Here is a 20,440-nt window from a genome sequence, read left to right as displayed (position 1 = left end):
CATTTATTCTTTGCATGCATTTCTACTCTTTCAGAGAACAATTTTTCTGGATTAAACCCCAGATAATAGGTACTTCACAGTGTATCATTATATGGCTAAAGGGAAAATGCTTTTCTTTTACAAGGCATTTTATTATTCTTTGCAAATAAACACCATGTTGTCAAGATAAACAAAGGTGCTTAGTATCACAGGTTCTGGATAATACATATGACTGGCTGTTTCAGAATTTGCACCAGAATTTAATCGAAAGCTTCATGATGGCAAAGTAATGTTGCATGTTTTCTCTTTCTTGATGACAGTTGCTAATGGGGAATCAGCACCCTCTATGTTTGCATCCCCTCCCTGACAATGCTGCAAATCCTGCCAGAAGTTAACACCTTCCCTTACTTGTTTAATATCCATAGGGAAAGAAGATGGCGATTTGCACAGACAATATAACAGATGTCACGGTAAAGGACATGGTAGCTGAATCAGAAGACTCTTCAAGCTTGGTGGGAACTTTTGTATGCCAGTCTACGATCATCCCATCAGACAGTAAGGGGTTCAGAACAGCACTGGCTCTGCAGTCCAACAGCCTTGCTGATACATTCTTAGGTACATGGTTTTGTGCCTTTTACTTTTTGTTCATGAGGAAGACTCTGTAGGCTGTTCAGCTGCAACTCAGAAAAAGGGCAATATTGTTTTATGGTCTAATCCTGCAAATCCTATGCGCATCAGTGGGGACTGCAGTGGTTTAGCCTCTCTGTGGAGAAGGCTCAATATTTATTAGTTTATACTTGGTCACTATTCTGGTGCTGCAGTTCAGACCAGTAAAGGGCTGTGTCAGCACTTACCCTGCAACCTGGCGTTCCTTACAGTGCTTTGCTGCTATAGCTTCTGAGCTGGGATGCTCACAGCCAGCCTGCAAGTGTGCAGGTGACACACTAAGGGTATGTCTACACTTAAACCACTACAAAGGTGCAGCTGTGCCACTGTAGCACTTCAGTGTAGACACTACCTATGCTGACGGGAGGGGTTCTCCTGTCAGCAAAGGTAATTCTCCTCTCCAGAGGTAGTAGCTTGGTTGAGGGAAGAATTCTTCTGTTGACCTAGAGAAACGTAGCTATGCCAATGTATGTTCCCAGTGTAGACCAGCCCTGAGTGTCTGTGTGCTAGGCAGCTCTGACCCCAGCAGTTCATCTACAGCACTGCTCTGGCTTCCCCCAGCCTTGGTTACAACCAGCAGGGTGACCCCAACACACTCCCAGTCCCGAATTTCCCCAAAATTGTGTGCCCTGAAGTGTCCATCCCTCACCTGCACCCCTCAGAGAAATAATAAGATTTGTTGCTCCTTTAAAGAGAAAAAAGCACTTTACAGCTTGTTAATTTAACTGGGGTAAATACACCCTTCCCTGAAAACACAGCACTGAGTTCGTTTATAGAAAAATAAAACCAATTTACTAACAAATATACATAGGATTAAGTGAGTTCACATATAAGGGATGAAAACAGAAACAGTTACAAGTAAAACAATAGAAAATATCCTTTTTAATAGCTAAGACTTAACAAGCTACAGTCTTTGTTCAAGATTGATTTCTTACCAGTCTTTCTTCTTTCTTGCCTTTCTCTCAGTCAGGGCCTTCCACAGAAACAGAAGTGGCTGGTTTCCCTTGTCTTCCTAGGTGAAAGATCTTTGCCTAAGCAGGTTTCTCACCTATATTCAATTTCCAGAGACTTAAGCCCCCTTCAGCTGAAGGACCCATCTGTCTCAGCTCTGTTCCCTTACGTCTGTCTTGTGCTGGATGCCAGCATGGCTTTCTGTGTCTGCTTGTATCTTCCAAAGTTCAATGATCTTGTTTCAGGAGGCAGAATGACCTCATGCTGTTCTTCCCTTCCTGTGATCTTCCCACCCCTACACTGATTTGCATGTAAATGAAACTCCCATTGTTTTTGGTAACACTTTGCTTAATTTGATTGGAGACAGGGAGATAGCTGCCTTCCTTCCTGTCTGGGTAAAACCCTGTTTCTCCCTTTGTTTGGTCAGACTGTAAAGCCCAATATCAGTGAGTATTCACAGTTCCCGATACAGTGCTCATACATGCATTTCACAATGATATTAATGACCAATGTGTCATTAGCTTTCAGAAAAGACCTGACTTGATACACTTTTATAACACAGTAATCAGTTGATTCAATTGCTTATCACCTGACGTTCAGACCCTCTGTCTTTATAGCCCAGATAAAGTTTCTTTTCCCTGCTGGAAGCTGTCTCTTCCCTCGCTGGTTAGCTTGATCACTTTGTTTACCTAACATGTAAATGGATCTTCCTTGTCTTTGCTTGATGACCGGGCTGGTCAGAGAAGCAAATAAACATTCTTTTGCTTAGGGCAGACCTCTTTACCAACTTCCCCTGACATGCCTGGTTTAAATACATTTTAATCATAATTCCAGCATATATCCCTAACTCTTAATACCTACCCCGTATATACATCACACAAGAATACCAAGGCTCAGTGAGTTATTCGTTTTCCAATGATATATGACATGACATCCATTAGATACAGATTATGACATAAGTAAGTCCGGGTACACTGACCTGGTCTGGCCAGCTGAAACTCATTACCTGAGACCACTGTGCCCTTGCCCTCTGACACTGGGTCACATGCTCTTAATGTGTTTTCCCCTTCTCTGATCCCTGAGGAGATGGTGCAGTACAGATGCCCTGTGCAATAGGTGGGGTGTGCCCGACCTAGGACAGATGTCGATACTTTTCAGGCACAGCAATGAACAAGGAAGACAGCAGAGAAACAAAGGCGAGAGTGCCTTATAATCAGAAGGCTTTCAAGCACCTTGCTGGAAGATATTTGGCAAGGGGAATGGAGGAGGTGTTTTAGGGAAGAAACCTGTTATCATGGTTTCAAAATAATATATTCAGGACTAGACTGAGAGTTTAATCTCAGTCCAGAGTAAGGGGCCGTGAATAGCTGTATCACCCCAGGAGCCAGCCAGAGAGCCAGCAGAGTCACAATTCAATCTCGGGCTCCCCCTTTGCTCCAGGGGAGGTTAAGCAGCTACTGGTCTATACCATTAACCGATCTGTTTTCCCACTGGTTCGGCTCAGCCGTGTTGGCCAATGCAAGGCAGAGAAGAACAAAAGCTCCTCCCATTCCCTGCCTTTCTCCTCCTCACCTGCGCAGGAGGTGGAGCTGCAGCATATGGAGTTCATTGTCTCCCATACTACCCTGGGAAGGCCCCCAACCCTAAGGGTCACAGTGCCGGGGGATAAAGGAGCTGCTTAGGAATTTCAGCACAAACTAATGGGAGAACGTTTATTGAAGGGAAAAAAAAAAGTTTGTGAATGTGTCCCCTTACTTTTTGCCTGTCTCTACTGGACTAGGGCCATCCTCCTCATTGAAAGGACAGCCCCTCACATTGGCAGTCTCCGCAGACACAGAATGAGCATGGAGCACAAACTTTGAACCCCCAAGAGGCGGTCCACCCATGCATTGGTAGAGGACAGTGTAGGGCAACGCAGGGACACTCACACTGTTAATTCCTATGCGGGCCTTGTTATTTGGATAGAGGATTCCACTCGTTAGGGCTGTAGACATGGCATCCTCCACAAACCGCACATTACCTTTGAAAAATGTAAAACTCTATCTCACACCGTGAAGTTTAGTATTAGCTCTTTGTTTTATTGCATACCCTTCGATAGTAAAATTGTATCGTATGAGATGCGTAGAAGTTCACGGTTTATTTTTAAAAAATTGTGCATAATGGGAAATTACTGGACAAATTAGCAAATCAAATGCCATTCTGGAAAGCACACTGTGTAAAGTACAAAGCATGTACCTTTAAAAAACCACATGCTTAATTTGTTCTCTTTTTTAATTTGTTTGTTTGCTATTATTTTTAGGGGCTACGGTTGAAACCACTCTGGGAAATATTAACATTGAAACAGAAATGTTTCCATCTTCCCAAAGGACAATACCTGATGTGAATTTCTTTTTCAAGTAGGTGGAAAATTCTCCGTAGGAGGAACATCAGCGCTCTTTAATTGTTTAAAGGGAATGTAGACTTAGGGGGAAGGTCCTTAAGACACTCTTCCAGGGCTCAGACTGATTGGTGTGCTGATGAGTAGGTTGTGAAATCAGCTAATGCAGCAGCTTGCACGACTCTGAGTTATTCCTGTTTTACACAGAGGAGAGCCTGGATATTTCCAGGTGCCATCTTCAACCTTGTGTTCTGGGCCCTGGCTTCTCCTTAATTTCTTTTTTAAATGTGTTCTTTACATTTATATACTTCCTTTTGCATTCATTTTTATTTTTACATTTTTGTTACAAAAATGAACTGGAGAAAAAAAAATCACTTGGTTTGAAACATGCTCAGACTACAGTGTCCTCTTTCTAGTTTGTTCCTCCAGGTACTATCCCTACCAGTAAGGTGACCAGACAGCAAGTGTGACAAATCGAGATGGGGGTGGGGGCTAATAGGAGCCTATATAAGACAATGCCCCGAATAGCGGGACTGTCTGTATAAAATCGGGACATCTGGTCACCCTACCTACCAGTGACTCTGCTTTGGTAAGATTATTGTAGTTTTAAGCCGTTAGCCTACAGGGGGCATACTGATGCAACATATGTCATTCTCCGAGTCCTGCTCACCTTCTGCAATTGCAGAAGTGCAGTTTGCAGCTTTCTGGGCTAGTGGAGTGAATGAGTTGACTGTAGTATTTCTTGCACAGTAACATTCAGACCATGATCTCTGTGGCTATGATTTCTAATACTGTTTTTTTGGACTGGGGGGAGGCTGTTCCTCCGAGGCGAGCCCAGTGGTGACTTGGGTCAGAATGATTCAGCACTGCTGGAAATCAGGCAGAGTCTCCAAACTCTCTCTAGCTCTAGGTGCATACCTAGGCAGAATTGTGTCCATACATGTAAATATGCATTTATTGTGCAATATGTCATTTTTTAAAGTAAAATCAATATTAATTGAAAACTTTTGCTCTTCTTTCATATTAGGTCTTCTACACTTACAACCCCCTGTGAAAATGGACGTGCAACTGTTGTGGTGGTGAGGTGTAATCCCACCAAACCAGGCCAAGGCGATATTTCAGTCCCCAGGTATTTAATTAAAGGTAGTACAGTATTGCCTAGATGCCCAGTCCTCTTAAGCCATCCTTGGCAAAACTCTTTTCGTTGCCTTAGATTAGCAAGAAGTGAGAAGTGCTTTCTCCCATCTGTGACTGTCCAGGAGACGACACACATTCCTTCCAGGCGAGTACCTGGCCACAGTGACTCATGTCTATGTCACCTCCAGGTGAACTGCGGGCAGCACATTCTAGCTATTGCTGGCTATGAGGCCCCTGCGGTAGCGCCTAAGAGCAAATGCACAACAGCCTGCTCTTAGGCAGTAAAGCCAGGAAAGCGTGCACAATAGCCAGTTGATTTAACCTCTCTATTTTGTACTTGTGCAACCTCTGCTTGAACACTGTGTCCAGTTCTGGGGCTCACAATTCAAGAAGGATGTTGATAAATTGGAGAGGGTTTGGGGAAGATCCAAGAGAATGATTTAAGGATTGTCAACCCTATAGTGATAGATGCAAGGAGCTCAGTCTGCTTAACTGAACAAAGAAAAAGTTAAGGGTTTGATTAGAGCCATAAGTACCTACCTGGGAAACAGAAATTTGATAACAGAGGGCTCTTCAATCTAGCAGACAAAGATATAAAAAGATAGATACATTCAGACTGGAAATGAGGTGCAGATTTTTAGCAGTGAGGGTAATCAATCATTGAAACAATTAACGAAAGGTCATGGTGGATTCTCCATCACTGAAAATTTTTAAATTAAAATGTGGATGTTTTTCTAAAATATGAACTCTAGTTTAAACAGGAATTAAGCTTGCTCTGCCACAGACTTCCTGTGTGACCCTGGGCAAGTCCCTTAGCCTCTATGCTTCCGTTCCCCATCTATTAAAATGTGATACTTTTCTAACTCATTGGGGCATTGCAAGGACAAATACAGTAAAGATTTTGAGGTGCTCAGATACTATGGTAAAGGGGATCATATAAGTATCTTGTATTGACTGAAGAAGATCATGGTCCAATAACAGCTCAAGCAGAGCATTTAACATCAGAGTAGACCTCTGTATTTGTAACAAAAATGTCTAAATAAGGAATGCCTTCTTTGTAGTTTATTCCTGGTTTAGCCAGGGTGAGAGATGAAAGGAACATGGGAAATAGGCCTACGAATGTTCCTGAGAAAATACTCTCTGATCCAGAGGTAGTGTTCCGAATTAGTCAAATCAAGCCAAGGGAGGTTGGTCTTCTAGCTCTCTGGCTTTTGTTAAGATAAGTCAAATGTGTGACAAATTTCAGGGTGACATTACAAATCTCTTAAATCAGTTTTTTCTCTAGCAAGTATGATCCAGATTTAATGAACCAACTGCGTATTTTTGGCTGTTGAACAGACTTCCAGTTACCGTCACTGTTAGAGTCAGCCTAGCTGCCGGTAACAACAATTGAGCAAGTGTCGTGGAAGTGCAGCTAGTGTTCTGTTCTACTAACTGAACATGAAATAGGGCCATTTGTACTCCTCAGGTTTGTGCACAAGCTGTTACATGTTCACTAGGCTAGTAAACATCCTTCCGCTAAGTAACTATTACAGAGCATGGCTGCCACCTACGGAGGAAATCACTCAAAGCATCACAATTACAATTAATGTTCCCCTATCAACTCAGTGCAAGTAGAAACAGCAGCTGTAATTACTGCAATAAGTGTTTTTGCCTGAACACCTTGAAATAAGTAAACGAAATGGGGTTTACGCAGGCTTCTGGGTATCAGGGTGGCAGCAATGGTGGGGTTACTCACAACATAATAGAACACTGGGGTTCTGTTTCTAATTCACACAACTATCTGTAACTGTAGGGGAAATGTTAGATGTTACTAGAAAAATAGATTGGAACAAAATTTAATTTTTTTGCTGCCAGTGGGGTTACACCAGGGATGAACTCTGTTCAAATATATATAATTTTTTCTAGTAATTTATAACTTTCCCGCTGTAATTCTAGATATTTGCCAATGAAATCAATCATTGGCGTTACATCAAGGATGAATATGGCCTGCTATTTTTCATATACATTTTGTTTCTCAGCTTTCCTCAAATATAAAATTTATTCTGGAAAAGAATTCAGAGTCACTAGAGCAGAGGCCTGTATTACCTAGCCACCTAGTGGTAACTGTATAAATTATGCTGATGAAATACAGCTGTAATTTTGACATCTTTATAGAACAGTGACATCTACTTAAACTATTGACAGCTTTCATTTAGGTGTGGCAGGCAGTGGGGTACAAAGTTAAGTGTTAGCCCACAGTTTTCAAAGGCAGATACTGATCTAGGTTGCCTCAATTTTGGCATGTCCAACTTGAGAAATTCCAAATCATTGGCCACTTTTGAAAATTTGGCCTTTGGTGTATAGCAGTCCATGGCAACTTGGCTCAGTTAGTCAATTAATAAATCTTCATTGTTTAGTCACTCCAATTCATTGATTGGAACACATCAGAAAGGGGGGAGGGATAGCTCAGTGGTTTGAGCACTGGCCTGCTAAACCTAGGCTTGTGAGTTCAATCCTTGAGGAGACCACTTAGGGATCTGGGGCAAAAATTGATCCTGCTAGTGAAGGCAGGGGGCTGGACTCAACTCAATGACCTTTCAAGGTCCCTTCCAGTTCTAGGAGATTGGTATATCTCCAATTATTACCTTTAAAGACACCCTCAAGTACAAGGGATATACATAAAACACAGTTATGAAATCAGAAGTTGATAACCCTTCATCTTAGGAAGTGCTTTTTGAGGATATCAGAACATATTTACAAAGCTGAACATTATGGGCCAGATTCTCCCCCTTGCGTACGTTGGTGCAAATCTGGAATAACTCCAGTGCTTTCCATGACTGCTTCTAGTTTAGTTTATAGAGTTTTATATCGGTGTAGTATCAGTGGTATCTGGACTCGTATTTCCAAAAATTTGCGAGACTAACACCTTCTTTATTTGAAGCTAGATATTTAACTGATTGGCTTTTTTGGTTTGTTTTGGAAATGTTGAATCAATGGGTGGTTATTAATTATCATAATTATTATTAGCGCTCTTCAGCAGTAGGCTGGAGGCAGAGAATCCTGACCAGTTCTCCTTTCCCCGGAGTGAAACCTGTGTCACAAGTGCTAACCAAACTTTGCTTTTCTCCTAGCACATGCCCTGTTGGCACCTGTGATGGATGCACCTTCTACTTCATGTGGGAAAGTGCAGAAGCCTGCCCTTTATGCACAGAGCATGACTACCATGAGATTGAGGGAGCTTGTAAAAAGGGATTTCAGGTAGAGGACTGAAGCCTTCTAGTCAAATTGGATGAGTTGTGTAGTCTCGGGGGTGCTGTTAAACTGCCTGTGTACAAGCCACAGGGCTAGATTGTGCCTGTACATCACCTAGCCGTGCTGCTCCAAGAGCAGACCAGGGAAAGATTCACAATTCATTCCACTCCCTCTTTGCTGCTGGGAGAAGTTATCTGCTACTGGCCTTCTCCATTCGCAGATTACTAACCCTTCCCCATTCCAGATCTGCTCTTCTGACCACCATGTCAGAGGCAGGCTCCACCCATTTCCCTCTCTATCCCAATCCCAATCTCTGCTAGCCTGTGTGAGGAGCAAGCTTTGAGCATACATCCTTTGTCCCCTCCCCGTGCCTGCAGCCATGACTCAGGGGAATGCAGTTGGGTCTCATTCCAAAATTATTCTTACTGTTAAATCTCACTAGGCCAAGCCATTTTGGAGACATGGGTTAGATTCTGCCCTGCACGAGAATTCAGCTCAGTGCAGGAGCAAGGGGTCAGAGCGCTGGGGAGCCCTGTTACAGCTCCCTGATAACTAGGGCTGTCCCAAGCCCCTGTGTAGTATAGAGTAGCTGCCACACTGCTCTAAGGGTGTGTCTACACTGCAATCAGAGGCATGATTGCCACTCATGTCAGTATAGCTGCACTAGCTTTAGTTTAGCTAGCACAGAAGATACAGCAGCATGGACTAGTCTGACCAGAACCAGGATGTGCACTGTTGCAACAGCGTGGGCTTGCATCATCTTCACTGCTGTTTTGGGGGAGCAGGCTAGATTAGAGCTAGCATGGGTATGCCTACCTGGGGTGTAGTCACATTTCTGAGTGCAGTGTGGACATACCCTAAGTTGCTCCACTGGGGTAGGGTCCTGGACGTCGTAGCCAGACTACACCACACCTACTCCCTTTTCCCAGCACACTCCTCCATGCTGAATGGCGGGGCGGGGGGAGGGGCATAGGCAGAGGACCTGACAGCAATACACTTGTACCAGCAGGGATTTCTCCCAGGCATTTACAGACAGTATGCGTCCCTGTAGTGTATGGAGAAAAGGTGCATAACCCAGTGGAGAATCTGGCCCTGATATGATAAATATATATTTTTTAAAGTAAATAGGACCTCTGTTTTCTGTAATTTCACTTCCTCAAAAACATGTTATTGGCTTAACCTCAAAATGTCCATAAACATTCTCTACATTCACATCACTTTTCTATATTCTCTCTCTCTCTTTTTTTTTTTTTTTAAAGGAAACCTTATATGTCTGGAATGAGCCAAAGCAATGCATGAAGGGGATTGCCTTGCCTGAGAAACAGGTCAGCACCTGTGAAACCATGGACTTCTGGTTAAAAGTTGGAGCAGGTGTTGGTGCATTCACAGCTGTGCTGCTCATAGCCTTAACCTGCTACTTCTGGAAGAAAAATCAGAAGTAAGTACGGTACTTGAGGTGACATACAAAAATAAATCAAAAGGCTGATCCAGAGCTCATTGAAGTCACTAGAAAAACTCCCATGGATTCCACTGGACTTTGAATTAAACCCTAACACAGTGTAGGGAAATGTCATACCTGATCAGTCCAGTGATCCACTTAGTCCGATTTCCTGTTTCCAGCAATGGCCATAATAGATGCTGCAGAGGAAAGTGCAAGATACCCTGAAATAGGCAGTTGTAGGATAGCCATGAGAAGTTTCCTCCTAACCCCTGACAGAGGTTGGCTTAAGGCTGGAAGCAATAGAGATGAGTAAGGTCATAGATTTTAAGACCAAAATGGACCATTATGATCATCAAGGCTGACCTCCTGCATAATATAGGCCACAGAATTCTACCCAGTGATTCCTGACTCAAGCTTACAGTTTCTGCTTGGTCTTGAGTGTATCTTTTAGAAAAAGTCTGAAGGTCTTTGCTTTAAAGACTTTATGGGATGGAGTTTGCTCTGTTCTAGTCTGGAAAACAGGAAATGGATGAGCTGCTAATGCAGTTCAGTCATGCTCTCTTACTTCTGGTTCTTAAAATATAACTTCTGATTCTTTACAGATGCTTAACAAATAACCCTAGGAATAGGTGCAGATAGTGTTCTGACCACCTGCACTGTTGCAGCTAGAATATGGGGTATTAAGAAAATAACTGTCCAAGTTTGTGCTTTCAGGTTGGAGTATAAATATTCCAAATTAGTGATGACAGCTAACTCGAAAGAGTGTGAGCTTCCAGCTGCTGACAGCTGTGCTATAATGGAAGGAGAAGATAATGAAGAGGAAATAGTATATTCAAATAAACAGTCATTGCTGGGAAAGCTGAAGTCATTGGCAACAAAGGTGTATTAATATTATTATTTTTTATTGACACTGTTAGTTTAATATAGCTAATTAGCTCATTTTATCATTTAGTTGTGTTATTGTTGTGGTTATGTTGTTTCATATGCAGTCAATGTGTGATGATGAATAGACAGAAGTAGGACAGGATTATATAAATATAAATTTGACAAGTATTTAGGAGTGACAAGCGTGTATTAGGTATACAAGTAAGGTAAGGCAGCGTAATGCAAGGCCTACAGACTAAGGGCTGAAAGATTTCAACTTAGCAACACTAGGCCTCAGGCTTAAGGAGACTTGACACGAGTGAGCAACCTAAGACTGACTTTATGCCAGTAAGGTTACCTGCTCCTGAGGGCATGCTGTGCCAAAAAATTCATAGATTCTAGGACTGGAAGGGACCTCAAGAGGTCATCGAGTCCAGTCCCCTGCCCTCATGGCAGGACCAAATACTGTTTAGACCATCCCGGATAGACATTTATCTAACCTACTGTTGAATATCTCTAGAGATGGAGATTCCACAACCTCCCTAGGCAATTTATTCCAGTGTTTAACCACCCTGACAGTTAGGAACGTTTTCCTAATGTCCAACCTAAACCTCCCTTGCTGCAGTTTAAGCCCATTGCTGCTTGTTCTATCCTTAGAGGCCAAGATGAACAAGTTTTCTCCCTCCTCCTGATGACACCCTTTTAGATACCTGGAAACTGCTATCATGTCCCTTCTCAGTCTTCTCTTTTCCAAACTAAACAAACCCAATTCTTTCAGCCTTCCTTCATAGGTCATGTTCTCTAGACCTTTAATCATTCTTGTTGCTCTTCTCTGGACCCTCTCCAATTTCTCCACATCTTTCTTGAAATATAGTGCCCAGAACTGAACACAATACTCCAGTTGAGGCCTAACCAGCGCAGAGTAGAGTGGAAGAATGACATCACGTGTCTTGCTCACAACACACCTATTAATGCATCCCAGAATCACGTTTGCTGTTTTTGCAACAGTATCACACTGTTGACTCTTATTTAGCTTGTGGTCCACTATAACCCCTAGATCCCTTTCTGCCGGATTCCTTCCTAGACAGTCTCTTCCCATTCTGTATGCATGAAACTGATTGTTCCTTCCTAAGTGGAGCACTTTGCATTTGTGTTTGTTAAACTTCATCCTGTTTACCTCAGACCATTTCTCCAATTTGTCCAGATCATTTTGAATTATGACCCTATCCTCCAAAGCACTTGCAATCCCTCCCAGTTTGGTATCATCTGCAAATTTAATAAGCGTATTAAAAATTCTGCGCACATTCTAAAATTCTGCAAAATTCTGCAAGATTTATTTGTCAATAAATAAATGCAGAGGCTCCAGCATGGCAGTGGGGAGCACAGTCCACTGGCTTCATAAAGGTGGAAGATCACCCTGCAGCCCCCACAACCCCGGGACACGGACTCAGCGATGAGGCTGCACTCGACCCTGACACAGCACAAGGCCTGGGTCTGCCCCAGAAACACCCAGGGGCACTGCCCCTCTGTGCCGGTGCACCAGGTGTGGGGCAGGCAGGCTCAACCAGGCAGGATCCAAGTGTGAAGGGGCTCAGTGTGGTGGGATCCAGGTGTGGGATGAGAGGATTCTGTGTGGGAAAATATGGGTGCAGGCAGCTCAGTGAGGGGTTTAGGTGTGGGGGGATCTGGATGTACAGTGGGGGACTTCCAGGTGCAGGAGCAATGGGACCCTGCAGGGGCTTCTAGGTGAAGATGGTTGGGGCTCAGCAGAAGGGTCTGGGTGTGGAGGTCTCAGCGGGGAAGTCTTGGGGCTGGGAGAGTGGGGCTTAGTGGGATGGTGGTCTGGGTGCATCTAGTTGGGGGTTAGTGGCATGGGGGTCTTCAGGTGGGGACTCAGAGTGGTGCAGGGAGGGTGTGGCTCGTCAGTGTGGGGGTTTGAGTGCAGGGAGTTCAGTGGGGGGTGGTTTAGGTGCAGGGGTGGGGGTCTAGAGGCAGAGGGTCTGGGCGAAGGGGGGTTCCAGATGCAGGGGTTGAGGTTCAGTGGGGTGGGGTTCAGGTATGGAGGGGTAGGGGTGTTCAGGGTGTATGAGGTGAAGCTTGGCGAGGGTGTCTGGGTATGGGAGGTCCAGATGCATGGGGGTTGGGCGGATGAGGAAGCAGCTCTCCATATAGTGACCCCTCCCCCTGCAGTTGAGGAGTGATGGGAGCAGGAAGCAGGGGAGGATGCTGAGCTTCCTGCAGCTCGGGGAGGTTTCTGGGGGTGGGTCTGACACAGCCCCAGCCACTCCTTGCAGGGGAAGAGGAAGTCCCATCCTCTCTTGCCTCCAGTCCAGCCGGAACTAGCAGCTGATCCCAACTCAGGGTAGGAGCCGGGGCTGGAGCACCCATGGAGAAAAATTAGTGGGTGCTAGCACCCACCAGCAGCTCCCCATGGCCCCACCCCGCTCCCCTACTCCAGCTCACCTCTGCCTCCTCCGTGAGCGCGCTGCCACATCCTGCTTCTCCCCACTCCCTCCCAGTGCTTCCGCCGTGAAACAGCTGTTTTGCGGGGCAGGGAGGGAGAGGGGAGGAGGAGGAACACGGCACGCTGGGGGAAGAGGCAGGGTTGGAGCGGGGATTTGGGGAAGGAATCCAATAGGGGCAGGGAGGGGGCGGAGTTGGGGTGGGGACTTTGGGGAAGGGGTTGGAATGGGGGCAGGGCCAGGGACGGGGAAAAGGTGGGATCGAGGCGGGGCCAGGGGGCATGAGCACCCACCGGTGCTGGAGAAAGTTGACACCTATGGTAGGAGCCACTGGCTGGGGTGTCTCCAGCCCCATGGTGATCAACCTCTCTGCCGGCTGCTCCGAGTGCCTGAAATGATGTACCTGCACTGCTAGGGAGGAGTGCATGACTGCTCTTGCAGCTTCTCTTTTTGCTTCCCTGTTAGAAAGTAATATTTCTGTGGGGAAGCAAGGAAATCTGCGAGAGACATGAATTCTGCGCATATCTTCAACTTTGGAAACATTAGAAGGGCCAGATGAAAAAGTGTGTGTGTGAGAACCCCACATCTGGACATCATTCATTTTATTGTAATCAGTGGCAAGAAGAAGAAAAGGGGAGGGGAATACAGCATATTGAAAATTCAAAATTTCAAAAATGTTTATTTTTTTTAAAACGCAAAATATTTTGTCCCTTGTCCCCTCAAAAAAGATGCTCCCCCCATTTTGAACCTTGCAAAAAAGAAAATGACTTAGAAGTGTTGATTTTGTGAAAGCTCTCTACTGCTGAATGTAGTGAAAGTTTTTGACCACCTCTGCTGCTGAATTTTGCATTTACTACCATGAATAGTCCTGATGAGTTTAAAGGCTTGGTTGATGAAGTGTGCAGGACTGGGCCTGTAATGATTAGAAGAAGAGAGGAAGGATTGCTGGAAGAAATAGGTTTTGTAGTTTAAAAGTAAGCTTAGTGCTTTATACTGAGAATAGCAATCACTTGCACACCTGAGCACTGTTTTCAAACAGACTATTCTTAACTCAAGTTCCTATGTTCATTTTAATAGGCTTCCCTGTACACTGTTACCTTTTCAAATAAGCCCGTCAGATATCTCTGGCTTTTTTTTTTTTTCATCTGCTGGATAATCAGAGTTGCCAAACTCAGCCTCCAGGACCTCATTAGCTTGCTCAAGTCTGCATCCTATATCCCTGCAGATAACTGGGATTTATTATATATTTTCTCAAAACACATGTGATAGGCATCATTCTTCATTAATGCAAAAGATGAGAGGTACAACTTCTTTAAAAAAAACAGAGAAAAGAGAGCAAAAAATATGGGGGACAGGGACAATGTAAAGATGTATCAACAGAGAGAGAAAAAATCAGAAATATATTAAAAATAGGATCAGACCCTAGGTGATTACTTTTCTGTGTTCCAAAACTTCTCATGAAGTTATTGAGAGCTTTGACTAGATAAGAAATGCAGAGCTGAGCCCCTAATGTAAAAAAGGAAAAATATTTATTTGCAGTATTATTGTAACAACAACACAGAATGTAGGAATTGCTGTGCTGAAGCAGGCTGAGGAAGTGCAGGAAACCCTGCAGTAGGCAGCTAGGGGAAAATCTGACCCCGCACATGCATTAGGTCTCATCGTAATAGAGAGTGATTTTAAACCCCAAAGCGTGAGTTTAGTTTCATCTCTCTTTCCAAAATATTTGTTAGCATTAAGTAGTATAGCTGTAGATTTTCTTGCCGTCCATAGACACGTCCTCTCCTTTTTTTTAAAACAAGGTCTGTATCGTAGTACACCAAGACAAGTTTGGTATTTATATTAGCATTATGAAGACCTAATTTAATCCATGTGATGATGCATGAAGCTTCTACAGTTGCAGGATTCTCAACCTTTTCCCATCAATAACCTCAAAACCACCCACCCTTTTTCTTCTCTCCAGTATCCTGGAGTTCTTGTCTTCAGCAGCCTCCTGTGGCAATGAGATCCACAGTCTAATTACACATAGTCTGAAAACGTATTTCCTCATCAGTTGTGAGTTTGCTACCTTTTACACTAATGACTCTCTTTGCTCCAGCTAAAATCATCTCCAATGTTGTCAGTGAAATGCTCTGGATGAGAATCAACTTGGGTGTAACCACACGAGGTAAATTATAGGGCAGGCTAGAAAACAATTCCACTTCAGGAAAAATTTTTGAGGTTTTGACATTTGTTTTCATGCTGTGGAACATTTTTTGTTAACAAACAGGAGAGAGCTTGATGTGCCACAGAATAGCCAATGTCCTGGTGGGTAGGGCCCTCACCCAGAATGTGGGAGACTCAGCTTTGAATCCTTCCTTTGCAAGAGGGACTTGAATCTGTGTTTCCCACATTCCAGGTAAGTGACCTAACCACTGTGCTGCAGAGTCAGTCTTGTTTTTTCGCCCAGTGAATATTAAAGTATTTATATATTTGGAACAGCTCCAGCAGGAGAAATTGAACTAGAAACTGACTCTGCAGGCTGATGGCTAGTGCACTAACCTAGATTTGGAGCGGGGGACTTGCACCTGGGTTTCCCATATCCCAGCTGAGTGCCCTCTCTCACTTGCTTTTCATGACAAATTTTTCCAAAAGTCACTGGTTCCTCCTGGTGCAGAAAGCAATTTTTTTGAAATCTCAAAAATTTTCACTGGATTGGCAAAGCACTAGAGCACCCAGCTCTAGTTCCATCCCCAATTAAGCAAAACGCGTAAACGTGGGAATAGTCCCATTTTAGGTCCGAACCTGCAAACGCTTACATGCTTAACTTCACTACTGTGAGTAGTCCCAATAAAATCAAAGTGATTGCTCCCTATAGTAAGTTAAATGCATGGGTTAAGTGTTTGGAGAATTGGTACTTCAGGGCATGTCTGTACGTACAGAGCTGTACTGGCGCAACTGTACCGATGCAGCTGTGCTACCCGTCAGCATAATAAAACCACCTCCACGAACGGCAGAAGCTGTGTCGATGACATAGCGCCGTGCACACGAGCACTTATATCGGTGTAATTTAACGTTGCTTGGGGGATGGTTTATTCACATCCCTGAGAGACATAAGTTATGCTGACATAAACTGTAGTGTAGACATAGCCTTAGTGAAGGGGGTGGCAAGTCACACTCTGAAAGGTCAACACGTGTTAAATGCTCTGCTGAACTGAGGCCTAAGTGGGTTGGTTAAGGCTACCAAAGGAGTAAGTGTCAGAGTTCAGGAGTTTCTCATTCTCAGTTCTTTGCTCAAACTGCTCTCACTCTTGAATGTTTTTGTATTTTTTACAGTAATGCATCATAATTTCTTTGTAATTCTATCATAAAATCCATAACCTTGACGTCTCTGTTCAATGCTGTGCAAAATATGCCATTTGTGTATGTAGCTGTGGACCTATCTATATACTTCCTATAAAGGAAACACTAAAAAATTCATATCCTTTCTACCTCACAATGGAATTTTGAAGTTTGTACAATTTTTAATGTATAGAGACGTTACAATTTAGTTTAAAGGCCAAATTCTACTCTAATTTACTGTGGCACAATCTCAGTAAAGTCTTCAACAGGAGTTACACTCAAGTTACTGAGAGTATAAATTTGTTCCAGGACTTTTTATACTGAGTGAAGAGATGTTCGTACACTTCAGAGTGAATCTGAGAAATCATGATTGACGGGAACTTGTCTCTTTACATTGCAGGAAAAACAAGATCGTTTTGAATCTGTTCAGCTGAAATCTTCAAGATCACAAAATATATGAGGATTAAATACTACCTTCAAAGAAAAAAATCTGATTTCTATTTTTACAGGACCACATTTTAAACATATTCCTGCAGACAGCAGAGTAATGGTTGCAGTGAGAAATGCTGAGCCATATAAGAAAAAAGAGGGTGGAAATCAAAACAAAAGATTGGATTGCCTTATTCTATGGTCAAGTACCTTGCCAAAAACAAGAAGCAGACTGCTTGGATTCCAAACTAGGAATGAAACTTAACTCAGGAAGAGATATACATACTGCAACTGACATGAGTTTTGTATTCACCTGTGCATTGCTCAGGCATGCTGTGTGATTTATTGGTACCTTTCAATGCATAATCACTTTGTCCGTATGCATCGTAAGAACTGATTTTCTGAGAGATTCGAAACTTTCTGCAAAGGTTCTGTACTGTCCTTTTTGTAGCCTAACTTCAAGTCTCTCTTAAAATCAAAATGGGGAATGGCACTTGAAACAGAACCATGGATGACTTTTGATCCTTGGATAAAATAATGCTTTTGGGGCTAAGGGCAGGATGTCCTGCAACAGCCTTCAGTGTGGCAGGGCCAATTTTGCACCCACGGATCAAACCCGTGTAGATGCCAATATGATGACCATCTGGGTTGGCTTGAACATGGCACTCCTGAATCTGAGGCTATATCTATACCTACAGCTAAGGGTGTGATTCCCAGCTTGTATAGACATTTTCACATCTGCTGTCATCAATCTAGCACGCTAAGAATAGTAGTGTAGCCATGGTAGCACAGGCAGCAGCTGCACGGACAAGCTGTGCCGTGTATGTACCCACAGGGTTCAGGTGGATTTGTACTCAGGGTGGCTAGCCCATGGCACCGCTTGGCACCGCCTGTGCTACTGTGGCTACACTACTGTATTTAGTGTGCTATTTTGAGAGCTAGAGCAAGTATGGCTACGCAAGCTGAGAGTCACACCCCCAGCTCCAAGTGTAGCCATCCCCTAAATGTGTGCGCTGCCACTGCCTGAGTTGAAAGATCACATCTGTCCGTTTAGAAGCAGCAGAAGCAGCACTCAGAAATCTTTTTACGTGGTCTAGACACTAGGGGGGACCAAAGATCCATAATGTGAATTATGCATTCTCCCTGCCTGGGGAAGCTTGTCCTGAGCATCGGAGGTTGACAGCAGTTCAGTACCCGGTACGAGCTGTCATTTGTGTGTCAACCCTCTGGGATGAGCATCTGTAGGGATTGAATCCGGGACCCTTTGGGAGCGAGGGAAACCACAAACTTCTAGCGTCTAAGCTAACCGAGCCAATTTGCAGTCGAGAGGCAGTATCAGACTCTGTAGCCTGTATGTGGTCTATAAAGGGACAAGGACCCCCCTGCAGGTATTAATGTTGGTTACACCATCATGTATCTTAGCATACAAATGGGTTCTACTGTCGATGCAAGTTATTGTACATTTAACTGTGGGCACAAAAAGGTGCTTTGAACATTGAAGGCTGGCCTGAGATCCTTTAAATCTGACTTATCCACCACATTTAAAGTATGTGATCTTCCTAATATCCAGTCTATGAAAAACTGTAATTTCCTGAAATTCCAGTGCAAGTTAAACTGAAAATAATCTACTAAAATGTGGGTATAAAATCGTTGATGAAAATTATGAAGGAAAGAGTTGCGTAAAGCTAGGAAGAAATGAGGCTCCAATCTTGTCCCTCTAATCAGACCTGTATCTGCGTCAGAATAAAATGTCTGAATTGTGAAATGCATATAAAACTTTGGAAAAGACACAGGCAAAAATGGTGTTTTTACTATAAAGAATATATAGATTTGGGCTTTTGTATGACTCAGTTGCATCAACCAGTCTGAGAAGAGTCCACTTCTAAATTAAATTGAATCTAAGATGAAAACTGAATATTTTATTACACTATGAGATGTGAAGGAGATTTTATGAAGATTAGAGCTTCTTTTTCTTGTTTAGGGAAATTTATTTCAATTATTTTATATATCCAGTTGCAGAAACTGAGATCTGTTCTTCTGTGTGAAGGTACTTTGGGCATCTCATCAGAGGTTGTGTACATTTCTTTTTGTTCTTGAAACAGCGTTTCATTTTCCAGAAAGAAGGGATTTTTGTGAGGTATTGAATCATTTTTCAGTGTTTTTGAATGTATATTACATACAAGTTTGGTTTTTTTGTATATTTTGTATTGTTGCACATTTATTATCTTACATTGTATTTGTCATCATCCTATTGTTTACACGCAGTCAGCAATGGTGACATGCTCCCTTAGCAAATGCCAATTGGGATTTTGAGATTTCAGTTCTTTGCTGATCTTTTATGAAGAGGATTTTTTTTTGTCATTGAATTTTATTCAGATAGTGTGTTGTAGTGTCAAAGGTTTTCAGCTGGTCAGCATTTGTACAGTGAAGTGAAAATATATTTGAACTGCGAATTTGCGATCTTTGGAAGAACTGCAGCCTGCGCTAAATTTGGCAGTGTTCTTCAGTGATGGGTGGAGCCATGGAACGTCCCACCTTGCACAGAATTACATCTGTCACCACTGTTTTCATCTATTGCTCTTATCTGCACCCGTTTCCCAAGCCATAGAGATATAATTGGGATTCATTTCCAGGAACATCTTTTCTTCTGCCGCTAGAGTCATATCCCTGACATGTTAAAATGCCTTAAATTTTAACAAACTACCTTTCAGTTTTATTAATACAAAGGAGGGGTTTTGTATGTTTTGTTATTCCCCCCCCCCATGACTTTTTCAAATTTAGATATAAAATAGCATTTTTTGTCAGCTCCTGCAGCCTTTGCTATATGATACTTCTTATATGGGGTTCCAAATGATCTGTCACATTAATATAAGAAATTCTTCTGGGCACCCTGAAGGTACACCTGGCTGAGCACTATGAGAAGCAGAAACCAACTAAGCCTATAGAATTGATTTAAGGCTAGCGTAAAGTATTGTAATGGAATTTTCCAGCCATAAATAAGTTTGTTCTGATACTTTTGAGCTGAGTTTTGGCTGTTTCTCTTTTTCTTTCCGTAAAGATAGACAAAAAGGCTGTTTTCTTGTTCCCATAAAAGGCACAGTTTTGAAGTCTTGAAACACTTCATTAAGCAAACTGTTGCCTGTGACATCTAGTATTCTGCCAAAATGTACTCACAGCAACCATCTCATCAGCAACGTTATGTACGAATTTGTTATTTAAGGCCATAATCAAATGCAAAGCGCTATGTTATGTGTTCAGTTGATTAAACGGGATAAATTTTTATCGCTGCAGTTGCCTGCTTTTCTTTTAAATCTGGATTCAAGCATCTGAATCTCTTAAACACATTTAAGTGGTCTCGCTGTATAAGCTATTGGCAAGTAAGCGTGGATGTGATTGGCTCTGCTCTGATGCTGTTTTCTCAGAAAAACAAAAATGTGCAGAGAATTGATCTGCAGTCAGCTTTGCTAAGTATACTCAGCCACATCCAAAACTGGTGCAAAATGGAGCTTCTCTGATTTACATCAGTAGAGGATCTGGCCACAAAGATTAAATCAGAATTTGATTTCCCTACCTTGGTTC

At 43.0% G+C, this 20,440-nt stretch overlaps 1 protein-coding gene across 1 annotated transcript in view; it reads left to right on the top strand.

Moving 5' to 3' along the window:
• The window catches only part of ELAPOR2 (endosome-lysosome associated apoptosis and autophagy regulator family member 2), a 137,692-nt gene extending 117,549 nt beyond the window's left edge, over positions 1-20,143 (top strand). The window contains exons 16-22 of the mRNA XM_039519652.1: positions 405-594; positions 3,896-3,992; positions 5,001-5,102; positions 8,224-8,350; positions 9,604-9,782; positions 10,500-10,665; positions 16,833-20,143. Of these exons, the coding sequence (XP_039375586.1) occupies positions 405-594; positions 3,896-3,992; positions 5,001-5,102; positions 8,224-8,350; positions 9,604-9,782; positions 10,500-10,665; positions 16,833-16,892 (921 nt within the window). The 3' untranslated portion in view covers positions 16,893-20,143. The remainder of the gene's footprint in view (positions 1-404; positions 595-3,895; positions 3,993-5,000; positions 5,103-8,223; positions 8,351-9,603; positions 9,783-10,499; positions 10,666-16,832) is intronic.
• The last annotated feature ends 297 nt before the right edge of the window (positions 20,144-20,440 follow it).

Source organism: Mauremys reevesii, linkage group 1 (assembly GCF_016161935.1).
Source record: "Mauremys reevesii isolate NIE-2019 linkage group 1, ASM1616193v1, whole genome shotgun sequence".
Classification (NCBI taxonomy): domain Eukaryota; kingdom Metazoa; phylum Chordata; order Testudines; family Geoemydidae; genus Mauremys; species Mauremys reevesii.
Note: the sequence above shows the minus strand (reverse complement) of the source record. Positions and strands in the feature narration are given on the sequence as shown.